General features: G+C 42.2%; 1 protein-coding gene across 3 annotated transcripts in view; it reads left to right on the top strand.

Annotated features, from left to right (window-relative positions):
• LOC106570074 (oxysterol-binding protein-related protein 10) overlaps nt 1–27,514 on the top strand; it is a 110,507-nt gene that overhangs the window by 21,837 nt on the left and 61,156 nt on the right. For 2 of the 3 annotated variants that reach the window (XM_014142034.3, XM_014142032.3), the window contains exons 3-7: nt 1,903–1,982; nt 5,651–5,722; nt 9,120–9,311; nt 17,910–18,135; nt 22,407–22,528. In XM_014142034.3, coding sequence (XP_013997509.3) covers nt 1,903–1,982; nt 5,651–5,722; nt 9,120–9,311; nt 17,910–18,135; nt 22,407–22,528 — 692 coding nt within the window. The remainder of the gene's footprint in view (nt 1–1,902; nt 1,983–5,650; nt 5,723–9,119; nt 9,312–17,909; nt 18,136–22,406; nt 22,529–27,514) is intronic. The other variant, XM_014142035.3, reaches the window with a different exon arrangement.

Genomic DNA, 27,514 nt, shown 5'->3' with positions numbered 1-27,514 from the left:
CCACTCGATCACTGTAATTAGCGTCAGTGTAATTACATGGTCATGGTTAAATGCTTGAATGGCAGTGGATAGACATTAGTGCTCTCTGAGTCTATACTGAAGTGTATGTTGAACCCCTTTATTGAAATGCAGAGCTGGTGTTATTTAAATGGTATGTGTCGAGCATTGTTGACTAGGACGGGAGACAGTTGTTCCTCATTGCGAATAGGTCGGACTGTGTTGTGCTGCTTGTTCTCGTTTGCCAAAACAAGCGTGGTTCATTCATCAACTGAATGGAACTGCCAGCCCTCCAACTCCAAACCAGGGACCTTTTTGAACAGAACACCAGCTTTGAATCTTTGATTAGCATTGGCAGTCTTTTGGGGTTACCTTTTTTAGACCGAGCACAAGAACCACCTGGTCTTCGCTAAGTAAGGATTAGTGTGCAAGTAGCTCATGTTAGCGACTTAGCGTCCTTTTCACCATTCAAAACAGGTGCATATTTGCATATAAACATAACTGCTCAGCACTGCCAGATCCACCTCTGTTCATTACAGCTAGCTAATTATGTACAATCACGGCAAAGCTTGTATAAATCAAGACCCATAATTGCTGCTCTAAATGTGTTGCAGATTCTAAACTGAGACGTTTTGAAAGGAAAAGATATGCTGATGATGTAGAAGGAATCAATGGGAGGAAGGGTCTTAACAGACAGCTGGGTACAGGTGTTTCATTATGAATGGCCTACATGAACACAGCCTTCTTCTTGAGAGAGCAGAGGAGCTGTTCACTGTTTTAAGTGTCCCATAGACATTTGTTAGTGTGGATGTGTCTCCTCCTGCCTCTTCACTCAAGCGACATTTCAGGTGCTTGAAAAATAGTATAGGCCTTAAGTGATTGACAGAAACTCATGTCACAGTGCTCAAATGAGGCCATTACCGTTCCGAGAAATGACTCTTTCTCGAGCTAAACTCGCATGAATAGATTCAGCATTCCGCGCTCCACCGTTCATGGTCGTGCCCATTTGTTTCAGTTAATCACTATTAAGGACTCCAGGAGTTCAGACATTGCTGCTATATTCGGTTCCATTGCTAATGAAATGTTCTTATTTTCTCCTTGGAGCGTTACCATGGAGACTGGAGACTTTGGTACATACTATCAAATTGTATCTCACTGAATAATAGGTTGAGATGCTGAATTGCTGTTGAAGTAAAGTTTTAACCAGTCAGTCACAATGATATCCCCAGTTGGTCTAGCTAGTCTAGACAAAAGAGGTTGTACCATTTGTAGACATCAGGCTGGACAAAGCGGGCTCTGCCAATTAATCGGTTAATGAAATGAAACGGGCTTATTGGCATGTCTGGCCTCGGAGGGCAGTTTACTATCCAGTGAGTCACTTTTTCCATGGTTAGTGTTTGGATAGCAGGCTGTCTCTGGGCCTGTGAAATGTCTGCCATCTTAGGTAATCGCACAGACACTGTTGCCACCCCCCCATCATTGAGAGTTTAGGTTAAAGATCAAGCTTTCCATCAATCAGAAAGTGTGTCTTAGAATATGTTTTAGTGAGTTGTAGAATATGGACACAGACACTATTGTAAAGTTCAGTAGTTTACAAGCCCCTACACAGGGAGTTTGGGATCAACATAACAAATCTGATGCACTACAGTACTGATGTACTACTGTTATCAGACCGGGACCCTGTAACGGAATACACAGCACATTGGCTGATAATGTGTCAGACACAAATTGGATGTCAACCTGAAAAGTGATATGCAATACATAATGACATACATTTTGTGATGACTACCTACATATTGAACTGACCATTAACTCGTATGATGATGATTTCCTATTTCTCCCATTGTGATGATGATGGTTATCGGAAATGAACATTTTTGATTCGCTCCTTTTGTGTCTCCGTAGCATCCGACGCCAAAGAGCAGCAGTTCTGGATGAACCAACTCCAAGCGTGCGCCAGACGCCATTCCGACAGCAGTGCCAAGGTGTGTACAACGCGCGTGCACACACACACACTGCAGTCACTACTAAGCTCTAGCTCCTGGAATATGTCTCTCAGGAAGAGAGCGGTGCAGTGACAGTGAAGCCTTGACTTTCCCTTGCATCTTTATTTTGATTTTTTTATTTGACCTTTTATTTAACCTTTTATTTAACTAGGCAAGTCAGTTAAGAACAAATTCCTAGTTACAATGACGGCCTACACCGGCCAAGCCCGGACGGTGCTGGGCAAATTGTGCGCCGCCCTATGGGACTCCCAATCACGGCCGGTTGTGATACAGCCTGGATATTAGAGACTGATATACCACTGAGTTTCCAAATCTCATCGCAGGTATTTCCCACTTCTGTAAGCACAGCTCAGATTGATTGAATTACTTGGGTTTAGGCACCTTGGAGGAAATTAAATTGCTGTAAATATGGCTTTTGACAGATGGCTTGAATGGACAACTATGGTATTAGTGTATGGGGTTGATAGTGGGAGAAGTGAAGTAGTTTGAGAGAAAGTAGCTTTGTGGTTGTGAGATTTTGTTGCAAACCCTTGTTGTAGGGTGCATTGTTGGCACACTGAAACAGCAAATGCTCTTTCCTATAGTGGTTGGATTTTGGAATTGTTTAGCTTTCATGCAGTCTCGATGCACACAGCAGGCACAGTAGATAACATTCATAGCCTTCAGAAAGTATTCACACCCCTTGACTTATTACACATTTCGTTTTTTTACAGCCTAAATTTAAAATAGCTATTTTTTTTCTTCTCTCACCCATCTACACACAATACCCCATAATGACAAAGTGAAAACATGTTTTTAGAAATGTTACCAAATTTATTCAAAATGAAATACAGAAATATCTAATTTCTCACACCCCTGAGTCAATACATGTTAGAATCCTTTCTTACCTTTCTGGGTAAGTCTCTAAGAGATTTTCATACCTGGATTGTACAATATTTGCACGTTATTCTTCAAAAAATTATTTGAGCTCTGTCAAGTTGGTTGTTGATCATTGCTAGAAAGCCATTTTTAAGTCTTTCCATAGATTTTCAAGCCAATTTTAAGTCAAAACTTTAACTTGGCCACTCAGGAACATTCAATGTCGTCTTGGTAAGAACTCAAGTGTATATTTGACCTTGTGTTTTAGGTTATTGTCCTGCTGAAAAGTGAATTTGTCTCCCAGTGTCTGTTGGAAAGCAGGCAAACAGGTTTTCTAGGATTTTGGCTGTGCTAAGCTCTATTCTGTTTTTTATCCTAAAAAAAACTCCTTAGTCCTTGCTGATGACAAGCATACCCATAACATGATGCTGCCACCACCATGCTTGACAAGATGAACAGTGATACTCAGTGACGTATTGGATTTGCCCCAAACATAACACTTTGTATTCAGGACATTTTTTGCAGTTTTACTTTAGCGCCTCATTGCAATCAGTTTTTTTTAGCCTGTACTGTCTTCTTTTCACTCTGTCATTTAGGTTAGTATTGTGGAGTAACTACAATGTTGTTGATCCATCCTGTCACAATCATTTAAACTCTGTAACTGTTTTAAATTCACCATTGGTGAAATCCCTGAGCGGTTTCCTTCTGTCTTCCCGGCATCTGAGTTTTACATTTAGTAATTTAGCAGACGCTCTTATCCAGAGTGACATATAGGGTTAAGTGCCTTGCTCAAGGGCAAGACAGATTTTTTTTTTCTCACCTAGTCTAATTGGGGATTCGAACCAGTAACCCTTTGGTTACTGGCCCAACGCTCTTAACCGCTAGGCTACCTGCCGCTCAGGAGTTCGGAAGGACGCCTGTATCGTTGTAGTGACTGGGTGTATTGATACACCATCCAGGGTGTATCAATACATAATTATTAACTTCCCATGCTCAAAGGGATATTCAATGTCTGTTTTTTTTGTTTTTACCCATCTACCTACAAGTGCCCTTTGCTGGGGATTGGAAAACCTCCCTGGTCTTTGTGGTTGAATCTGTTTGAAAAGCACTGCTGGACTGAGGGAGCTTAAAATTATCTGTATGTGTGGGGTACAGAGATGAGAGTCATTCAAAAATCATGTTTAACACTATTCTTGCACACAGTCAGTCCATGCAACTTATTATATGACTTGTTATTTTTATTCCTGAACTTATTTAGGCATGCCATACAATGGGGTTGAATAATTATTGACTCAAGCTATTTCAGCTTTTCATTTTTAATTAATTTGTAAATATTTCTAAAAACATAATTCCACTTTTGACATTATGGGGAATTGTGTTTAGGCCAGTTCTCAAAATCTCAATGTAATCCATGTTAAATTAAGGCTGTAACACAACAAAATGTGGAAAAAGTCAAGGGGTGTGAATACTTTCTGTAGGCACTGTATACCAGATGAGTAATTCAAGACATGAATGCTTACCATCACCTCGGAGAGTGATCCTCTCTAGTACATCTTATCTTGGCACCGCTCGTACACTTGCTCCTCCCACCTTCACCCCTCCAACTCTCTTGCTATCTCCTCCCATAGGGCTCTGCGGCTGCTACAGTAGGACTTATGGGAGTCAGCTATTCCCTTTACATAGAGTATCATCCCTGATCCTCTGTCTGTTTTGAGAGTGAGAGGTAACCTGGGTACGTGCCACCTGGCAATGGCTTCGAAGTGGAACCCTTCCAAACCTATGAACTCTTTTGATTTCTAAAGTTTTTGTGTGGGGAAAGTCAAAGTCAGATTCAAGTCAAGGTCATGTTGAATCAGGACTGCCACCTGAGTTTCTTCTTTCTTTTTACTGCAGCGTATTGTGTTGTCTTTCTAGGATATTTTTTGTTCCTTTGTAGGAACATTTGTTTCAGCAAATGGCATATTCTTCAGCATACTATATTTTGCTCTTTTTCTCTGCCTTTCATTCGCTCGCTCTCTTTCGCTCTCTCCTTCGCTTTCCCTCTCCCACCATCTCCCAATGTCTACAGACTGATTGTGTAAGTGCACCGCAGAAGTCTCCAAACAATGCTCTCTCTGTCTGCATCTCCTCGCACTCTCCTATTATGCATCACCCCCATTTCCTCCACCCCTGCCTCGTGGCACAATAACTCTCATAAATATTGTTCCTGTTTCCTGTCAAAAGACAATCGGACACGTTTCCTTATGTAAATGAGTTTGTGTTAATCCATTGCCAATGTAGACTTGATTTGGAGAGGTGAATAGAATTTGGGGCAGTATGGCTGGTTATGGACTCCTGCTCTCTTGGTATAATAGATAAGGGGGTAGCAGACCATGCATTCACCATCTCTGGAGCTCCAGTACAGCCCTATTGTTGGTCTCTGCTGGCTATGCACTGCGTCTGTCTGGGGTACATTGAAGCCAGTCTCGATGTGACAGTGGAGTATCAGCCTCATTATGGAGTTATGGATCTCTGCTGTGGGCCTTGACAGCCTGGTTTGGAAGTCACTGGGTTGTGAAGGGAACAGTAAAGATTTAGAACCTACTGTATAGTAGTGAGCCGACTAGTTAATTTTAACAGTGGAAGGAAGAAACTTTATCCGTTTTGCATCTGGGTCATGTTCATTAGGGCACATTTAGTTTTGTAATGGAAAACAAAAAAGAGCTTTTCTTATTAGACAAGTTCAGGTTGTATCTTTCCACACGACCCTGTACTGAGTTCTGTTTTTTTTGTTGTGTGTTTGGCCTTAGGTCTGGAAGTTTAAGGGATCGGATGAGCACCTGAGTGTGGAGAGAACGACGGGAGGCAGCCAGGAGGTGCTGGTGAGTCAAGATGCACCTGTCCACTCCTGAGCTACTACCCTGTACCAACAACTCTCCCTGTACAAATAACTGATCCAGCACAAACACCTGCCAACTAAATTGTCAGATCTCTATATACTGTAGACATAAATACACTTGTAGGGTTGTCCATGTCTTAAATCTCTCTTTGTCCTGGTTGTCACTTTCTGCACTCCTCCGTATATTTGAAAGTGTAGAAAAGGCCGTTATGTTCTTGGATACCAGCTTGAAAACTTTCATTGCGAACTCTCACACACAGAGTATAGCTATTCACTTTTTCAATAAGTGCTGCACAGTTGAATAGACAGAAGCCCAATTATACTCCTTAACTGGGATCAGTAAGGGGAAGGCTCCCAAAAGAAGAGGGTTTTTCCCCCCTCTTGTCAAAAGCGGGTGAGCTTTTTTGGGTTCCTGTACCGTGACAGACAACCGTAGTAGTCTAATCGTGTCTAAGCCTCCCATTCTGCCTCAGAGATCAGTATCACATCTCCTCCAAAGTCTAAGATGTATTCCTGGCTTAGCATAAACAATCTACAATAGCCTGAGCACCGAAATACACTTGGGGAATGAGGGAATTTCTGTTCTGTAGTTTTTATTATTGCCAGTGCTGGGTGTACAACTGATAAGTAAACGGCGCTTTCCTCAGTTTAGCTGCTTATCTACGCTTTCGGTGGAGATTTAAACTTTGTATTCAAAAAGCTGTCACGCATTTCATACAATTTCTTTCAATGTGTCGGTCACCAGTTACAAATGGCAATCCTTTCTCTGGTGTATTGACAATGACTTTCTTTGTACAGTAGTTGGTTCGTGTAAGGAAGAAAGGCATCTCTTATTGCTTGAGGCTTCATTTTGTACCACAGTGTAGTGGAAGAGAGGATTCTACTGTGTTATAAAATAACTCTCATTGATGTTCGAAATTCCTCTCATCCCGGCTCTTTGTGGAAGTAATTCCCTGCGGAACCCTTAGAATATCATTTATTTTGATACAGGAGTGGTTTTCTCAGGAGGGTATTCGGCATCAGTCTCTCTTTCGGGTTCCTCTTAACCGGCCCAGCTCAGCCCCACTGTAGATACATTTCAGTAGATTATTTCTGTCTTTTTGATACCGTCTCCTAACCTATGTGGTGACCACCACCCACGTTCTGTTATGGAGGGCCAAGTCAGCCCAAGTAGTAAGGGCACACCTGTGAGGGGCAGACATGCCTGTTGGGAGGGGAGGGAAGGGAGCTTGTTGAAGTACTGCTGAGGCTGTGTACGTGGAGAGTGATTGCATTATGTGTACAGTGCATGTAGATTCATTCACTCAAGTGTTTCCTAATAGGGAAAGGCATGAACCAAGCGGTGGTAAATCTTTACCCTTCCCAAATTGGAGACCTAATAGAATGCAGAAATTGGAGCATTTCATTAGTACACTGTTTTTTTTTTTTTTTGTACCCTCATGAGAAGTTATTTCTGTATCCACTGAAAGGTGGAACTATTAGCATAGTTCACAAGCTTGAATAATCTTTGCAGTATTCATAAGTTAGCCTTGCTAGCAGATTGTAACAGGCTAATGTGTTGCTCCATTAGCCATTACAGGATAGGTAATGTTGGGAGTAGCACAGAGAATTTTCGACCAAACTTAAATTGGCGACACTATATTCGTTCTCGATTCAGCCAAACATGTATCTTCAAAAATGTCAGTATCCATTTGTAGGTGCTTTGTTTTGAATTTAGAAAATGCTACATTTTTATGTGTATGCCTCCATCTTGTTTATTTCAAATCTTATCTCATTGATTGAAACAGGTGAGTGACATGCGGCACTTTGGGGTAGACCCACTTGTCTCAATCAATGAGAAAAGATTCGTACACATTGTTTAATTACTTCATGGAGCAAAAAAAAAAGTATTTTAATAACGGAGCATTTTCTAATTTCAAATGAACCACCTGCAACTGGACACAACATTTTTAGAAGATGCATGTTTGGCCGAATCAAGAACTAAGATTGTATGGCCAAGTTAAGGTTGGTCAAATTCTCTGTGCTACTCCACAAACAGTACCTATCCTGTAATCGCTAATGGAGCATCACATTAGCCCGTTAAAATCTGCTAGCTAACGTTAGCCATGCATGACAGTAACTTTTCCTCTCCCAGCTTCAGTGATACAGGTGGTTCTCTCTTTCTCTCTCTCTCTCTCTCTGTGTGTTCAATACTTGTTCTCATTTGCTCCCTCTCCATGACTCTGCCGTCTTCTCACCGTTGCAGTTTTTTGAAATGCCTGCAGCTCTGTGCCAGTTTTAGAGAGGAGAGGCCTGAGCTGCTGTTGGACACATCTAAATGCTGAGTGTTCCCCTATCTGATTTACTCACTGCTGTAGCTTCATTCCCCTGTTCTCACAGAAAGCCGCCTTCTCGCGATTTGAAATGTTGTTAGGGTGAGAATTTGAATGATACACATACATACTTGCGGCCATTGGGAATAAAGTATCCTGTACTATCCTGCAGTGTCACAATGTGCCTTTTTCCATTTGTGACTATTATGGCTCTGTGGTCCTGGGAGCGAGAGTTGCTGCTTCCAAAATGGAAGCCGTGTTGTTTCTCCTCCGGTGAGCAGTGCTCAGGGAGAGAGTAGTTTATTTGATCTATTTATCTATCTTACCTCTGCTCTCTTTCGACTGCTCTCTCTCTCGACTGTCTGTGCTGTGCCCCGACCTCTGGTATCCAGGGTGGAGGTGCGCTGTCTCCCTGGAACTGCTGTAAATTGATGGAGGCTGAGGACGGGTTCCGACTGAGAGACATGGCAGACCGTATACAGAGGGCAGGGAGATGGAGAGACGGAGCAAGGGAGAGCGGGAGGGAAGGCGAAAGAGAGGGAAGGAAGGAAGGAACCGGATTTGATTTCGTTGTTGGTGTAGAGCTATAAAGAAGACGGAAGGCAAAGGTCCACTTTTTAAGTTCGGTTGATGGCTTCTTAAATTTCTGTTCATTCACCTCTACGTACCTTATTTGCTCTTGTCAGGAGGGAAGCTAATTTAGGAGTTGAGTTCACTGGGAAGGTGGTAGCTTTTGCTCTGGTTTTGTTTGGGGTTTGTAATAACAGGAGGCCCAGGCTAAGGTTTAGTCACGGTTCTCCTCATACAACTGAAATGTGGACCTTTTTAAGGAAATCACAAGGTGCAGTCTTCGGTTTGCTGCCCATTGTCAGGCATTGGTTTCAACATGGCTTTCATATAGTACCCAAGCTTATTCAAGAAGGCTAAACCCCTTTTTTTCTGGTTTGACTCACAAACCATAGGACACAGGTGAATGTTAGAAGATGAAAATAGAAGTAGGAAGTAGTTGAGTGGTGTGGCAGTTCACATATCCCTCCTCACTCTTTTTTTGTTGTCTTTCTCTCTCAGGGCTCGTCGTCTTCCGGTCGGTCCCGTAGCGTCTCCCTCCTCCCACCAGCCTCCTCATCGCCTGGTATCCAGAGGCACTTGGCATGTCCGGGCACACCGAGCAACATCGTGACCATCACCCACCACAAGTCCCCAGCCGCTGCTCGACGGGCCAAGAACCAGTATCCCGGCCGACTACTGGAGGTCAAAGAGGTGGGTGGAACCTGAAACTGTCCCTCTGTGATGACATCATCATGGATGTATTGATAATTCATTGTCGTAGGCGCTAGGTTGACTGCCAAATTCATCACAATGTCAGACAGATTGGAGTCATGGAGTTTGGATTTTTAAATTTACAAAATATGGAATATTTCTGTTCAAAGTACATGACGCAGTCATTTTAAATTGACCACAACATTGACCCCAACAACTATTCTTTTAATACTGCACCATATTTCTTGTCCTGTGTTCAGTGTTTCTGTCTACCCTCTGGTTGGCCATTGGTGCAATGAGTTCAGCAAATATTTTTTTGGCCTGGGCTTCTGACCCTATCAACATTGACTGCATTGCGCTCTATGTCTGTAGCTTTAGCTGGCTTGGCGTTTCTCTGTATATATTCATACTGCTTAACATGGCATGTGACAAAGGGGAAAGCTAGCTAAAAGGCTAGCTCAGCGTTTCCCAAACTCTGTGCACGTTTTGGTTTTTGCCCTAGAACTACACAGCTGATTCAAATAATGACACCATCAAGCTTTGATAATTTGAATCAGCTGTGTAGTGCTAGGGTTAAAAAAACAAAACCTGTACCCCTTGGAGTCCCCAGGACCGAGTTTGGGAAACGCTGCGCTAGCTGATGGTGTGCCTATGGAAGTCTGAACTGAAGAGGTGGTGTATCTGAAGAGGATGAAAGGGCATTATTATACTGGTAATTCTAGTTTTTGCTAAAGTGGTTGAGTAACCAATTCTGGAATTTGGCATTGATTTGCATGGACATTTTGGAGTAGTATTTTCGTGACTGAGAACCCCTCCAATTGCCATTAGTCATCCTCCAAAACGCACTCTGTACTTTGTTGTATGTCTCCTTTCTTTAGGGGAAAATTGTATCAGTGTCAGACTGTGCTAAGCGGGCCCTGTACTGCATCAATTATACCCCATGGAGTTACCAAGCTGCCAGTTCTGGCTATAGCCTGGTCCACATCTGCGCTGTCTTCATGCTCGGATAGCCTGGTTAAATCAGACTGAACACTGCACTTATCATTGTGAGCACAGCATTCAATCTGGGTTAACCAGGCTATTGCTCACATGCATTCATTCACAAATGTCTGCTTTTCGCCCTGGAACGACTTTCTAGCTTTTGTTTAGTTATCCCTAGCGGTCTTCCCACGGGGGGCCAGCACAGAAAAAAAAAATGTATGAAATGTATGCATTCACTACTGTAAGTCGCTCTGGATAAGAGCGTCTGCTAAATGACTAAAATGTAAATGTAAAAAATGTCTAGTGTTGTTCCTGCTATTGTCAGTGGGCTGTGTACTTGTCTGCTGAATTGTATAGATAAGATGACTTGAATACATTTCAGCTGATGGGAAGACTTCCCGAAATGATGACGAAGCGTGTTCTAGTATCAGATGAGAAAGTTTTTTGTCTAAGCTTTGTAAAAAAGTAGGCCTAATACATTTCTTTTCAGGAGCGTCGGTAGGTACATCGGGTAAAATGGGGAAATTACTGGAACGAGTGATGGATTGTGTATACTCCGATCTTTAGAAAAATGTTATTTTTGTTCATTTATTATGTCTTTGCCCTGAATCATTCGCAGGTTAGTGTTTTTCGTAATGAACGTTGTTCTGGAGGCAGCTCTGCAGAGTGATCCCTAGCTGGCACAGCCACAAAGTCATAACATCTGATTTTAAACCTAAACTTAATCACACTGCTAACCCTAATGCCTAACCCTAACCTTAAATTAAGATGAAAAAGCACATTTTTGTTTTCATGAATTTTTACAATATAGCTGGCTTATCTAAGGGGAAAGCGCTGAGGTCTGCCTCCAGGACAAGACTCGTGACAGGCATGGTGTATGGAGTGTTGGCAGTGGACACACTTGTGTGCTGTACCATTGCCTCCCCGGAATGAGTGGAGGGCAGAACATTAGTTCCATTAGTTACTGATAAATCTACATGGTTCTTCATGGCACAAATAACACAATTTCCCCCCCATTCACTCTCTGAGACACTGGGTAAAGGACATGAATGGTCAGAATGTATCATTCCTATTGTAGCTACCGGACACCGTATCAATGCACAGGTATGAGAGCCAACAGCAAAGGTTGCTCTCTTTGAGCTTCTGCTTCTGGAACAAAGTGGCTTTGTACAGTTTCTCAGAAACCTGGAACTCTAAAAGGGCATTGGTGAATAGTACACCGGCTAGCAGGATAGCAAATAAGTCATGTAATAACATTTTTGCTGAGGAATTGGATCACCTAAGACGACAGGGACTCAGCTAGTTAATATGAACAGAGGGGAGTAAGGAGCCATGGCACCTCATGAAACAATAGCATTCGTATTTGTCCTCAAAGGCATAGTGTTCAAACAACACTGGCAGGTTTTTAGTGCGGAGTGATTTTTGTGTTAATTTTTTTTAGGTCGTTTCGGTTCGATTATTAGAAAATAACCACGGTTTTCGGTTTTGATTTATTTATTTTTAAACAAATGCACTATGCATTATGTGGGTTTTATGCTGTAACAACACAGAATAAAACAATTAATAAACATCCCAAGATGGTAGTGACTGCCCATTACTGCTTATTATTTATTCACATTACTTTAATAAAATATTTCAGTTTTGTACATTACATTTTGTTTTATTTGATGACTTTATTTTTTCATTCCAAGTCATCTCAGAATAGGCAGCAGCTCTATAGAGATGTCTGACAAAATCACTATTTTGCCGTTCTTCAAAGTACATAAGGCATACTTTTATGACAGCTGAATACCAACTATCAATCACTTAGATCATGTATTTTCAGGTAGAGATACCTCGCGAAGCAACAGCTGCTCTCTTTGTCACCTCACGATTGCGCGTTCTTTTCTCCTCCGTAGCAAGCGTAAAAGAAACAGACCGGACAAATATATGCGCACTGGATTATGGTCATTGTTGTTAATTACCATGTTTTATGCGCTAAACTATGTATAAAATTGGCCTGTTGGAAACTACAACTCCCTACTACATTGCACAGTAAAGGTTAGATCCGATGTATCTCTAGAGAAAGTGTGCGATGTGCTCATTGAGCTCGCAGGAAGAAAAAAACCGTCATGAAATTCAAATAATTGAACTGACATTGGTCAATTGTTTAAAAATAATAATTAAAAAAAAAATATATATATATATAACACATTTTGGTTAATCGATCAGCACTACAGGTTTTTGACATTCTTGTAAGAATTTCAATTTGTCATAAAGCCCTTTCAATTTGTCATTCAGATCAGATGCACTATGCTGCGTCACTCTTAACACTGAAAATAATTGTTTAATATGAGATCTTGTCTGAGAACGATGGGGTGTATAAAAAAACCCAAACATGAATGGACAAACTACTGCAGGAGTGGCAACATTTCTCACCACTTGGAAAGTAGACTTGTTACCTGAAATTAACCCAGAGGGATTTCAAGCACCATGGTTTGATCGTTAAATAACCCAAACACTTATTTGGGCCCTTTTGAATTTGAATTTAGATTATAGGAAACGGGGTTGTCTTTCTCTTCTCTATGCTGTTTCAATGTTATGCTAACCTGCATTCTGCCCCAAAACATCCCTGTAACATTCCCCTATTTCCATGGCCTGATGTTTTTCATTCTACGCATCCCTCCATTTTCTCCCTCCCTCTCCTCCTCACCTTGTCTGTATGTTCTTATACTGCCTTTCTGTTCACGATGGTAATGAAGTCCCATAAAGATGGCTGGCACCAGGCCAGGTGTTGACAGAGAGGGAATGGAGCTGGGGCCTGGAGGCAGATTTATACACCGTTGTAGAGGCTCTGGGATGGGAGGTGGCATCGCCGTCCTGCCCTGCTTACTGGGAGATTTATGAGATGGCACAGGACAGTGGTACCAGATTAGTTTGTGCTGTCTTTCCAACATCTATTGTCATTGTCACGCCATTGGCATCTCATCCATATTTTTGCTACATGTAGTATAGGATTAGACTCAAATTTTCACTCATGATTAATGAACTATCCTAGCTCCTGTAATAATCATTTGGTACACAAGAGAATCAATTAGTCAAGTATGTCTGTAATCCCCTGAGAATGGCAGTGGTTTGGTAGGTTGTAGAGGTAGATTGCTGTTTAGTGTAGTTGTAAGTAGCTGTGACTTGGTGGGCTGTAATAGAAGACGCTAGTAGTAGTATATCACACCTCAGTAAATCTCTACATGAGCCATAAGCTCTGCTCAGTCTTATGGAAACACAGCCCACTAACACTCACTGGGCATCAAAACCCAACATTCCCCCCCCCGATGACATCCTCCATGTGAACACTGGGAGTGCTGCCATCATGCTGTTGCCTTTCACTCGCAGGTTCCGTCACCATCCGACCAGCTCGGGGAAACTAGACCACATGACTTGACTCCAGCAGCGATGCCTGTCACAACTGGCTGATGTGAACCCATCAGACGCCTGGACTCACTGAGTCGAGCAGCACCACTGGGCATTTAGACAGCCATGGCTCAGTGGTTCAGGTCAGGTTATTTCTATACTCATCGTCTCTCCAAGTGGGAAACGAAGGGAGGCAGTTTCAGTCACTGCACAGCTTCTACCTCCACACTGGTGGTCATTTTGGACCGAGCTATTTTAGTTGGTCCACTCTCTGTGCACCCTCTGTTTCCTTGCTCTGGAGTCTTAAGACAAGGAGATGAGCTGTGTATACAAAGCGTATACTCCTATATACAACTCGCTGGGAATTGTCATTGTGAGTCACCATTTGAAGGATGTTGTTGCAGAGGTTTGTAGTATAGAGGTCACCCCTGGTGGACACAGTCTTTGTTGTAGCTGGGCTGTAGGCCTCGTGACTGTTTTACAGTAAGGAGCCTGGTCCCTGACCGAGGGAGACTGGCCTAATTCAGTCAGGTTATCTCTACTGATGGGCTGTCTGTCTCTCGTTCTCTCTCTAAGTCAAGGTCATGTTGAATCAACCGTGAGTGTGAAGTCTCATGTCTGCCACATGAGATGGCTTTATTTTTAGATTTTACTGCAGCATACTGTATTGGCTTTGTAGGAAATCCTGTTATGCTATGTGGTCCTGTACTCCTGGTATCTCTCTTTCTCCTACCCATTTCTCTCTCTTACTATTCCCTCTTTCTGTTTCTCTCTTTCTCTCTCTTTCGAAGTCTCTCTCTCTCTGGATGTATACTTTTACATTATATTATGTGAGCTAAATAAAAAAAATATATATAACATTTTCCTTAGTGTCATTTTAGAGACGACTAATGTTGTTGTCCCCACTACAACAACAAAGTACAGTTGAAGTCGGAAGTTTACATACACCTTAGCCAAATACATTTAAACTCAGTTTTTCACAATTCCTGACGTTTAATCCAAGTAAAAATTGCCTGTCTTAGGTCAATTAGGATCACCACATTATTTTAATAATGTGAAATGTCAGAATAATAGTAGAGAGAATGATTTATTTCAGCTTTTATTTCTTTCATCACATTCCCAGTGGGTCAGAAGTTTACATACACTCAATTAGTATTTGGTAGCATTGCCTTTAAATTGTTTAACTTGGGTGAAACGTTTCAGGTAGCCTTCCACAAGCTTCCCACAATAACTTGGGTGAATTTTGGCCCATTCCACCTGACAGAGCTGGTGTAACAGAGCCAGGTTTGTAGGCCTCCTTGCTCACACACGCTTTTTCAGTTCTGCCCACAAATGTTCTATAGGATTGAGGTCAAGTCTTTGTGATGGCCACTCCAATACCTTGACTTTGCTGTCCTTAAGCCATTTTGCCACAACTCTGGAAGTATGCTTGGGGTCATTGTCCATTTGGAAGACCCATTTCTGACCAAGCTTTAACTTCTTCCTGACTGATGTCTTGAGATGTTGCTTCAATATATCCACATAATTTTCCTACCTCGTGATGCCATCTATTTTGTGAAGTGCACCAGTCCCTCCTGCAGCAAAGCACCCCCACAACATGATGCTGCCACCCCCGTGCTTCACAGTTGGAATGGTGTTCTTCAGCTTGCAAGCTTCCCTCTTTTTCCTCCAAACATAACAATGGTCATTATGGCCAAACAGTTCTATTTTTGTTTCATCAGACCAGAGGACATTTCTCCAAATAGTACGATCTTTGTCCCCATGTGCAGTTGCAAACCGTAGTCTGGCTTTTTTATGGTGGTTTTGGAGCAGTGGCGTCTTCCGTACTGAGTGGCCTTTCAGGTTATGTTGATATAGGACTCGTTTTACTGTGGATATAGATACTTTTGTACCTGTTTCCTCCAGCATCTTCACAAGGTCCTTTGCTGTGGTTCTGAGATTTATTTGCACTTTTCGCACCAAAGAACGTTAATCTCTAGGAGACAGAATGCGTCTCCTTCCTGAGCGGTATGATGGCTGCGTGGTCCCATGGTGTTTATACTCGTGTACTATTGTTTGTACAGATGAACGTGGTACCTTCAGGCACTTGGAAATTGCTCCCAAGGATGAACCAGACTTGTGGAGGTCTCCAATTTTTTTCTGAGGTCTTGGCCAATTTCTTTTGATTTCCCATGATGTCAAGTAAAGAGGCACTGAGTTTGAAGGTAGGCCTTGAAATACATCCACAGGTACACCTCCAATTGACTCAAATTATGTCAATTATAGCCTATCAGAAGCTTCTAAAGCCTTGACATCATTTTCTGGAATTTTCCAAGCTGTTTAAAGGCACAGTCAACTTAGTGTATGTAAACTTCTGACCCACTGGAATTGTGATACAGTGAATTCTAAGTGAAATAATCTGTCTGTAAACAATTGTTTGAAAAATTACGTGTCATGCACAAAGGAGATGTCCTAACCGACTTGCCAAAACTATAGTTTGTTAACAAGAAATTTGTGGAGTGGTTGAAAAATTAGTTTTAATGACTCAAACCTAAGTGTATGTACACTTCCGACTTCAACTGTACTTAAATACATGTAATTTTGTCCTTGAGATATTTAATTGAAATACAGTAGAATTCCATTCATTCCTATGGAGGACTGCTCCTACTGGGGAGTGCCAATATGGCTGACCAGTGGCTTTAAAGCCTCTCAATGGCCATACAGAGCATCAGCAATCCGGGATTTATATACATCATTGGCCTCTACACGCTAAACCCATGCTAATCCTAGTGAAAATCAGGGCTCACTCCTCATGTTGGGACACAGAGCCTCTGTCTGAGTGGTGGGATGGATAAGAGTTGTTTTACAACTGATCAACTGACCTGCAGCTACTTGCATATGCTGACCTGTTCCTTGTCAGTCATTTGTGTTTTTGAAGGAGAACGTAGAATTGCAGTGCAGTCCCCATTTTGTCACTGATTAATTTCAGTGTTTGTAGAAATGATCTACCAGAGGCTAGTCCTATCAATAACATCACATTTGTTCTGTTTGTATTATAGTTGGATTAGCTACTTATTCCGTATCAGTGGAAGTACCACAATATAACCCTGGCTGTAATGGCTCTCACTGAATCTCTCAGTCAGCGGAAAAACAGATGTGCCATTGAAGAGTGGGCTGCTGTGTGTTTGTGTTTGGGAAGCTATACAATATTAATTCACTGAAATATTTATAGCGTGATAAACAACCCAGATTCATTAGTTCAAGTTTTGTCACATGCTCAAGTACAGTGAAATGCTTAACTTGCATGTTCTACCCAACAGTTCAGTAATCAATATCACAATAGTATAACTATTAAAAACACGAGTAATAAGATGGGAAGATATATACAGGTCAGTGCCAATACTAAATATACAGGGATACAGCCCTTAACCATTGTATATTGGCCATATACCACAAACCCTTGAGGTGCCTTATTGCTATTATAAACTGGTTACCAACGTAAATAGAGCAGTAAAAATACATGTTTGATTCTAACATAATTCCCGGGGTGGGAATAACTATGTAAATGAAATATTTCCGTATTTCATTTTCAATACATTTGTGAACATTTCTAAAAACAGGTTTTCACTTTGTCATTATGGGGTATTGTGTGTAGAATAGATGGGGGAGAGAGAAAAATAAATGGAATCCATTTTGAATTCAGGCTGTAACACAACAAAATGTGGAAAAAGACAAAGGGTGCAAATACTTTCTGAAGGCCCATGTAAACAGCAGTAATGTTTGTTGTGTCTGCTGCCCTGGCATTCTCAGGGTCGCGGTGAGGTCAGTGCATCTGTTGCTTAGGGAGCAGCTGCAGCCATTCCCACAGAGACTAGAACATAACACAGAGAGAGAGAGAGAAGAGAGAAGAGATGCAGAACACGTATTCCACATAATCCTCTATTCATCTGTCAGATTTAACCCCTTCAACTTTTAGTCGTTGATAAAGTTGGCAGCTAAGGTTGAGGAGTGCTAGCTAAAGTTGAGGAGGTATGTGTCAATGTATTGTATCTAAATCTCAAAATTACTCTGAAAAAGTGGTTTTATTAGTTCATTATAAGAAGATCACTATTGGTGTCAATGAGTATGCTCTTCAAGTCAAACATATGATTTCACTATATTTAAAAGTTCACTACTATTTTCTCCAACACCCTCCACTCAGATTTGAAATTGACACAAACCCTTTAACTCTGTCCTGTCCTCCCTCAGGTGATGAGCCAAGCAGAGGGCCAACAGAAGAACCTGGTCCAGTCCATCGAGTCCCTCCCCACACGAGGACCCCTTTCCTGCCTGGACCAGGACCTCCTGCTCCTCAAAGCCACGTCGGCCGCCACCTTGAGCTGCCTGGGAGAGTGCCTGAACATCCTGCAACAGACCCAAACCCACAGCCAGCCCCAGGCCTCCCAGCCCAACCACACCCGCAGTCCCCCCTCCGGTGAGTGTGCCACGGGCATCCCCCTCCTGGCGTTGGCCCCCCCGTCCCCTCTTCCAGACCCCGACAGCAGCAGCAAGGGCCACATGATCATGGAGGTAGAATGTGGCCCTTGCCCTTATCTAACTGGAGCCTTGAACTTGAGTGTCTGTAACAAATGTTGTTGAATGTTGCATCCTTGTTGTTTTTTCATAGTTTGTAGTTTTGGTTCTTGTTTTATTGATGTTGTATGTATTTCATTAATTGTTTTGTTACGTCTTGATGAATGGCATTGATATTATTCCTTCTCAAACTAATAATTATGTGTGTGTTTATGGTCAATATTGTTTACAACAGGTTAACAAAAGCATTTATCTGTGTCCCGTAGTCAGTGCATGTCATGTTTGAATGCGTGTATGAAAGAGCCTACTACAATACAACTATGCACTTGAAAGTTTCCACTGGAGTTAATCTATGCCAAATACACAAAGGTGCCTACAACTCAGTTTATCTGCCATGTTAACCCTCTCTGTGCCAGAACATGGATCCAATAAAGATCTTTCAAAGCAAAACTCTCGCAGCCTTAGGGTGCTTCCATGTATTTCTATGGCCCCTCTTGGGCATAGAGGTGGGTTGATGGGTGTTGTAATGTACAATAAAAGCTCTTGCTTGGATGGGTGAAGGTGGAAAGTACTCCTCAACACTGTCCTGCTATAGAATCCGCTTTCTCCACCCATATTCAATTGCCTGGATCAGCACTAAGGGGTGAATCCTAACTTCCACTTCAGTCAAAATTTCACTTGGAGACGCATTGATGTCAGTGGAAGACTAACTGAAAAGTTGACTTCAGTGGAGGTTAGGATTCGACCCTTTTCAAGAAAACCTTCCAGCCTTTCCCAATCTTTTAAATACATGGTATATTTGACATAAGGTTGTGGCTGAGCTGACCCTAGAGCAGTAGTTATGGACAACCAACCTCCCTCTGGTGCAAGTAGATGTAATTATTTGGGTGGAATGAGGGTTGGGATGGAGGTTGTTTCACTGTCCTTATGTCTTCTCTTCTGGTGTTCTCCTTATTTATGTCCTAACAGTCACCCTGCCCTGTACGTCAGACAGGGGGTGGTGTGGAGTGGGACCGCCAGGCCGCAAGTACAAACCAGTTTCTTTCCGCTGCCTGGCTCACAATGCGTCGTCTTGTGGGGGACCTGCTGTGCCCCGGCTCCGGCATGTACCCCCCACGCCCTAGAAGGGTTGTTTTGGGTGTTGGGTTTAAGGGTAACCGGGATGAAGGTGGCACTGGCATGGATGTATTCCAGATTAGGACTGTGGTGCACTGGAGTGTTGGGAGGGAGGGGGGGGGGGGGGGTCAAAATCCATTCCACACTGTCCTGAGCCAACCCTTGCTACACCCACTGCATGGGCAGGGTCACGTTGTTGCATGACGCCCGAAAAGCGTCAAGCATGAGGTCGGACCATGAATTGGCTGGCTGGCAGGCACAGTCCCTCAGGGCTCGAACGCAATGGACCACCCCCTTAGATCCGTTTGGCGCTGTGAGTACTGTATGCCTGGAGTTTTTAGGGTCTTAGTGGAACTTCCACAAACCCTGTACTTTCTATTGGGCTGCCTACTCAGTGATGTCATGGAGGATCTGGCTGCTCATTGCTCTCTTTGTTCTTGTGCACCCACTTCTAAACAGCTTGCTGACGGCTTATTTGAAATGCTTAATGTAGAGCGTTTCCTTTTTGGAGATCACAATCCATAAAGGAATGAATTGCCTGGCCAAGAGTTTATCCCCATCGTGAAAGAACTAGCAAATGAGCCATGTCTCTATTAGAATGGAACTAAGGGGCAAATCAAATGGCATGTCACACTGAGACCTGAAATGAATTAAAGAGCTGAATGCGTTTGACTTCTTATATGGGAGGTGGGGAGGAGGGAAATTGGCATAGTGTTGGGTGGGTAAAACAGCGCAAATGAGGAGCATTGAGGTCAAAGCCCTGTAATGGAAGGCCATTGGAAACGTGTAGTGCATGAATGTTTTCCATACAATACCCCTGGCCTGCAACACAACCCATTTCACGTGCATGCCTGTTTTCAATGAAACACTGTTTTAGGTGCTTCTTCTGTTTCTGGTCGTGCAACATCTTCATTGTGGGACTCTCATCGCTAAGCTCACAGCTATTCAGTGACTGCCACATAAGGGAGGACAAACTGATTAATTCCTGGCTCAAGAAATGTTTCTTTCCCCATAAGAATGGACAGCTGCAGGGCTATATATTTTTTTTATTTATAAAAAAAAATACTTATTTTTTTAAATATTTGTTTTTATATTAAAAAATAAAATAAATATTCTCCCTACAATCCCTATCTCACTCTCATGGTCATCCTGAATAAAATTTGCATAACTGCTTATAGAATAACAGGCCAAATTTCGTCACAAATAAAAAAATATTTTGTTTTTTATGTTTGTGGAAAGATATTTCATTACTTCCGTCACTTCTTATTTTTGTTCCATTAACTAATACTATTATATATTACGTAGAGAAAATGCAACAAACCAGGGACCTCAGCGATGCAAAATGCTGGACCTCAGCAGTGCTGCCACTGCTTATACAGTACTATCTCCTATGTGCATGTCTTTTTTAAATGGAGGATACCATCAGCTACATTCTGGTTTGCCTGCCCACACTACTGAGGGCTCTGCATGTCAAATCAACAGAAGCCTGCCTGGTAGGCAGTATCAAAGCACTCTGTCAGGTAGAAAAACCCTGGGCACCTCGCCAGTCGACTCAGCACAACTGGTCCCTCAATAATGGATACGAGAGTGTAGAGAGACGCGGGTGCATTAGCGTTTAACCCAATTTTAACTGGAATGGAATTTGGAAACAGGTTCCTTAGCAGCGCTCTGCTTACAGGGTTTTGATTGCACGGACTTGCATTAGGTAGGCTGCAGCCTGCGTTTGAGCTCGTCATACTAGATAAGTAGCTGAACTTGAGCTTTGTGTGGGTGTACACTATTTATAGACCGGAATCATATGTCAAGGTGGGCACTGCAGAGCTTAAGCATCTCATTTTACATTTATCTCGAGACACTCTTTGCAGTGTCTTGATTGCATGGTCTTTCATTTGGTCAGTTATTTGTGCTCATCAAAATGGTTAAACAACTGAAACAGTCCCATGTTGCTGATAGATCATGTTACAAAGATTTAGCAATACACATGTAGTGTAAAGGTGGCCACTGAATGACATGCAGGTGGTAGTGGAACAATACACAGGTTACAATTACCTCGTCCGATCCATTTCTAGTTCTTGATATCTGGGAAGTCAGGAATTGTATTAACAAACAAACAAAAATCACAAATGGTGTTTCACCTCAAATCCATAGGCACAAACACAACACAAAGACATAACTTGTTAATCTCCTAAATGTATTCACACAGTATGCAGGTCTATTTCATATCAAACACATTTACAAATGACCACTGTCAGACAGCATTGTTCCATTTTGGTTCTTCCTATGATTTTGCAAACTGCACACTCGTCCCTGAGTGGAAGAATGTGATTATTCTATTCTCTTCAATTTTTCATTCCTTCCCATATTCTATAGCCTCATTGCAGCAGTCCTGTAAATGGTGTAGTTTTCAATTAGACTTTTTATGGAAAGGCACAAAACACCTTGTCAAATGAAAAGACGTGGCCTTCAGATTAATAGTGCTACAACAGAAAACTATTAATCAACCTCCAACAACAAACCAAAATTCTCACAAAATAGTAGCAACAAAACAATCAAACTGGTGACCCTCAGGACAAGGATTGCTCACCAGTCCTGCAGGCTCTTTCAGAACATTTTGTTTCTCATTTTGAGCTCCGAACCATACTGCTTTTTGAGTCATAGATTCTGTATGTCAGCGCCGCAAGTCCATCGTCAGACATACACTCAAATTTAATTTCCTGTTGTCTCTGTGTGGCAGATAGGGATATGAGGGTGATCCAGGTGAGCCTATTTGATATTTATCTCTGTTTTGTGTTAAAAAGGAAAAGCTTATCTGATTGAGTAAAAAAATAGAGAATGATGTGGATAGTTCACGAGCTCCCCCCAACCTCACTACAATCTCCTTCCTGAATTCCTTCTCTGCAGCAACAACCTCATAGCAGAGCAATCAATATCAGTCAATACAAATCAATGAAGCTTGAGATCTGGCCAATTGCTCATAGATCTCAGCTGTCAGTGTACCCCCCCTAAACGTGGTCAGAAATCAGTTGGTTCTGACCCTCTCATATGCTCCCTTTGCAGATGGTGTTCCTGTGTGGAGTGTACCAAAGATGCCCTCGGGGGAGCACCTGAAGAACGGCGGCCCACATTCTGCCGAGCCCTCCCCAGTCCTCAGGAAAAAAAGCCCTGCCCATGGTGCTGAGGTAAGTGGATAATTCCTTTTTTTGCTTTCTCTCTCTCTCATTATCTCTCTCTCGATCTCGGTCTCATTATCTCTTTCTCTCGCTCTGTGTAAATCATAATTACCTCCATGTGCAGTAAACTCACCTATTAGGATGTCCCTGTGCATCTCTGTATACACGTTTTCGTCATGTGGTGCTTTTAAACAGCATCTTTGAACATTTCTGAGTATGTCCCCACCTTAACTTAGTCATGTCCTGCGTCAGAACAAGGAATGGAGATAGTCTCAGAGGATCTGCTGTGTAGTGGGTCCCAGAGACGACTAGAGCCATAATGAATGTTTAAAGAAGTGTTGTGACTTTAATTTCATTAATCTGATGACTGTTATTTATCTAATCAACTAACTTTGTTTAATTGTTACGTGATTAAATGAATCATCTAACTATTAACTTATTAGGAATTGGGGCACCACGAGAGCGGTTCTTTAAAAAGTTACCATCTCCCAAATTAAACTCTAAACATCTTTACTTATCACATCCATAAACAGTCAACGGATTAACCTCTATGGGCTAGGTGGGACGCTAGCGTGCCACCCGTGGTGCACTCCATCAACAGCAGGTGCATTTCAAGAGCGGCAAATTTGAATCCAAATAAATGTCAAAATTCAAATTTTTCAAACATACAACTATTTTACACCCTTTGAAAGATAAACATCTCCTTAATCTAACCACGTTTTACGATTTCAAAAAGGTTTTACGGCGAAAGCATAAATTTAGAGTATGTTAGGACAGTACATTTACAAGAGTTGTGTGTAATGTTTTGTCAATTCAAAGACAGGGTCACCAAAACCATAAAACCAGTTAAAATGATGCACTAACCTTTTACAATCTCCATCAGATGACACTCCTAGGACATTATGTTAGACAATGCATGCATTTTTAGTTCTATCAAGTTCATATTTATATCCAAAAACAGCGTTTTACTATGGCATTGATGTTGAGGAAATCGTTTCCCTCCAATAACCGGCAGTCAAGTCAGCGTCACAAATTAAATAATTAAAATTAGAAAACATTGGTAAAATATTATATTGTCATTTAAAGAATTATAGATTTACATCTCTTGAACGCAATCAACTTGCCAGATTTAAAAATAACCTTACTGGGAAATCACACTTTGCAATAATCTGAGCACTGCGCCCAGAAAAATACGCGTTGCGATACAGACTAGACGTCATGTTGGGGAGATCTAAAATCGAAAATACTATGTAAATAATCCATTACCTTTGATTCTCTTCATCAGATGTCACTTCCAGGTATCACAGGTCCATAACGAATGTAGTTTTGTTCAAAAAAGCTCATCATTTATGTCCAAAAATCTCCGTCTTGTTAGCACATGATCTAAGCCAGCCGGACTTCTCGTCATGAACGAGGGGAAAAAATATATTTACGTTCGTTCAAACATGTCAAACGTTGTATAGCATAAATCATTAGGGCCTTTTTTAACCAGAACATGAATAATATTCAAGGTGGACGAATGCATACTCTTTTATAACGTATTGGAACGAGGGTACCCAACATGAACTCGCGCGCCAGGTGTCTAATGGGCCATCATCGTTCCATGGCTCTTGTTCGGTCAGATCTCCCTCCAGAAGACTCAAAACACTTTGTAAAGGCTGGTGACATCTAGTGGAAGCAATAGGAAGTGCCAAAATATTCCTCAGCCCCTGTGTTTTTCAATGGGATAGGTTTAAAGGTAATACAACACATCAGGTATCCACTTCCTGTCAGAAAATGTCTCAGGGTTTTGCCTGCCAAATGAGTTCTGTTATACTCACAGACACCATTCAAACAGTTTTAGAAAATTTAGGGTGTTTTCTATCCATATGTAATAAGTATATGCATATTCTAGTTACTGGGTAGGAGTGGTAACCAGATTAAATCGGGTATGTTTTTTTATCCAGCCGTGTCAATACTGCCCCCTAGCCCTAACAGGTTAATCATAACCTTGTATCATATCATCATTCTGAACAGTTGTAACCTGCATCTGTAAAAAACCCAGCCTTACTTATGATTCAGTACTACACAAATTGGTTTAATTATTTATTTACTAGCTAACTAAATGGTAACACAGGATAAACATACACACTTAATACATTAAATCAGGTCCCTAGCGCACTGACACAATATGGCAACTTGTTACAAAAAAGATGGAGGGACAGAGACAATACTTTGATACATTTAGAAACTACTCTCACAGTAATCATATACTTTGCACACGAACCACCGCCCGTTTGGAGTAAGAAATCTTGAATGTATTTACTTATAAATGTCTTGGTTCGTGGTGTAGTCCTGAATAGAACTACAGAGTTGATTTCCCTTCCATTCGCTCTTGAAGCTGACTCTTTGAAGATAGGCTAGCCAGCCGTGTCGATGGTTCCCATTGGGTGATGAGAGTAGCGGACTACGGTGATTTGAGAAGAATAGTAGAATGGTCCCATTTAAGTTCACTTTTCTAGATACTTTACTTAGGACAGCTAATCAGCTCTACCAGTGATTGTCCGGGAGGTGACTATCGTCTCTACCTCGTTGAGATTTCAGAGTTCAAACCACTTTGGATGTGAGCTGCAGCTCGATGCCTTTCTAGTCTGATATGTTAATTCTTAACCCATTGTTTTATACAGTTCATTCAGAAGGGGCAGTTCGTGAGGTTGACACTCTCTGACCTCACTCAAGGGAGCGGTGACTACTCACTTGTACAAAGTTATAGAAACAATTTCCTCTTATAGTTTCTAAGATCACATCCCTCTCTTAACAAAAACACTTTCATCATTGTTCATATTTCATACATAACGTAGAGGATATTGTGTATTGTATTCTATTGTGTATATTTTTCAAGTTACAGTATTTCCTTTATAACATTTTTAATGACATCACAAAATAACAACCAAAATGACATTATTATTCTTTAGATCACCTCTGACCATTGCCCACGTTTAATGTTAGAAATATTGTTCCAGTATTTGCTTTAGAACATGTTATAGTTTCAGCAGGAAAATGTCTGTGTAGACAAAGGAACATTCCTGTGTGAATTTGGAGGGGGAGATAGTCATTGATTTACAACAGGGTGTGAACTGTCAACCCCCCCCCCCCCCCCCCCCCACCCTCTGTGGGCGAGAGGCGGTGTGGCCGAAGTCATCCACTGCAAAGCTGATCCAACCCATCTGGATCCTCACAGACAGTCCCCCTCTGGTGGGTTCAGTCTTGGAAGGATTCCTCAAGTTGCAACCCACCACAAGATTGACCACGTGGTGTCCTGGTTTGTGGATCATCATGACAGTCCCCCTCTGGTGGTTTAACCTGGTAGGATTTCTGCAAGCTGCAGACCACCACAAGAATGGCCATGGGATATCCTGGTTGTGGATCGTCGTTCCGGACCCGTCGCCTGGTTGTCCAGGCTGGTGGATCTAGCAGTAACTTAGACAGACGTTAATAACGCACAACACTCATGCAACGCAGTACATCATTCCATTTCATCCCCAAATGAGCGGCGTTGTAGCACGTACTGGTTGTATGGAGAACTTGTTTGTGGCAGTATCACGGCCCCTGGATAGGGTTTTGAGTGAGAGCGGGGGCAAAATCGTTTACATGTCCTCGCTAATGGTGTTAATTTCGGCGGAGCTGTTCTCCGGCAATTCCATGACTAGTCAAATTTTTGGCGCTTATGTACTTCTCTTAGCAGAGCTTCTAGAGAGCATCGGTCTATGATTTGATCGCCATTGAACCCTTTGTTACCCTAGTGACCTAACACTTTGTGTGGGCTGGGTGCAGGAATGTAGCAATCAGGTTGATTGTAGCAGTAGTTGATTCGCTGGCGACGTACTTTATCGTTTTTTTGACCGCAGTGGTTATTGGTATCGTGGTAGATACCATTGTTGTGCGTCATCTCTCACCGCACCTATCCCTGATAAAGCACTCTCTAACTGGAGTGAGTGCTCCTGTTCAATATTCAAAACCGAGATGTCAGGGCTCTTAGCACGGCTCACTTTTGATGCCTCAAAAGCTGTGCTCGCAAGCTCTCTGAGTTCTGAGATTGGCAAACCAACGTGGGCTGTAGGGCCCAAGTAGTTAATGAATTTGGGATACATGTTCGACAGAAACATTTCTTTGAATGTTAATAGCTCTTCCATTCCTGTTTCAGTGAGTAGGCCAAAGTAAGCTGAACGATACCTATGATAGTATGCTTGTGGGTGTTCATTCCGAGCTTGTTTGTCAGTGTTAGCCAGCAAGCTGTTGTGTTTGCAAGTCGCAGAACCACTGAATTCTATTTTCAAAGCTGTGGATAAGGTTTGCATAGTCGTTTTGCACATGTTGCTGTTGTAGAAGGATGAACCTTGTCACATGTCTATTCGACGTCCACTTCAACAGGTAAAGCCTGTCAGTACCAATAGCATTTGGGTCCATGGTGTCCTCTATGTCTGCTAAGAATGTTTCAGTGCTGTTTGACTTCCCTGGAACAGGGTCAAAGGTGTGAAAGTTCTTGACTATTTTGTCAAGGCGTTCCGTGCTAAGAGCGCAGAGAGGGTTGGCTTCATCCTGTTTTGAATTTTGGGCCGAAAGGCCAATAGCAGAAGCCTTGGATTTCTTGGCGAGGAGGCGCCATATTACTGTGCCAAATGACCAAGAGGAAAAGACTGAGGGACACCTGAGAGAGGTAAAGTTTGAAACCTTATGTTGTCTTCATTCCTTTCTGTACCGAGCTCCGGTTGGGTGCTTGGTTGCTTGGTTGGGTAGTCACGCTGTAGCCCGTGACTGTTCTGGAATTCCTCCAGATGGTACCTAAGGGTGGTATTCTGTTGCATAGCCGAGTCCACTTGAGCGCTTAGAGTACTTATTTTAGACACGTGAGTGCCTCATACTCATCTGTCATGGTTTGCAGGTAGAGGTCTTGAGTGCGGAACAGGTAGAGGTCATTCATTTGGTTAGCGACTTCAATGAGTTCCACTGTTTTGT

Source organism: Salmo salar, chromosome 14 (assembly GCF_965601325.2).
Source record: "Salmo salar chromosome 14, fSalSal1, whole genome shotgun sequence".
Lineage (NCBI taxonomy): Eukaryota > Metazoa > Chordata > Actinopteri > Salmoniformes > Salmonidae > Salmo > Salmo salar.
The sequence above is the reverse complement of the archived record's forward strand: the minus strand, read 5'-3'. Positions and strand labels throughout refer to the sequence as shown.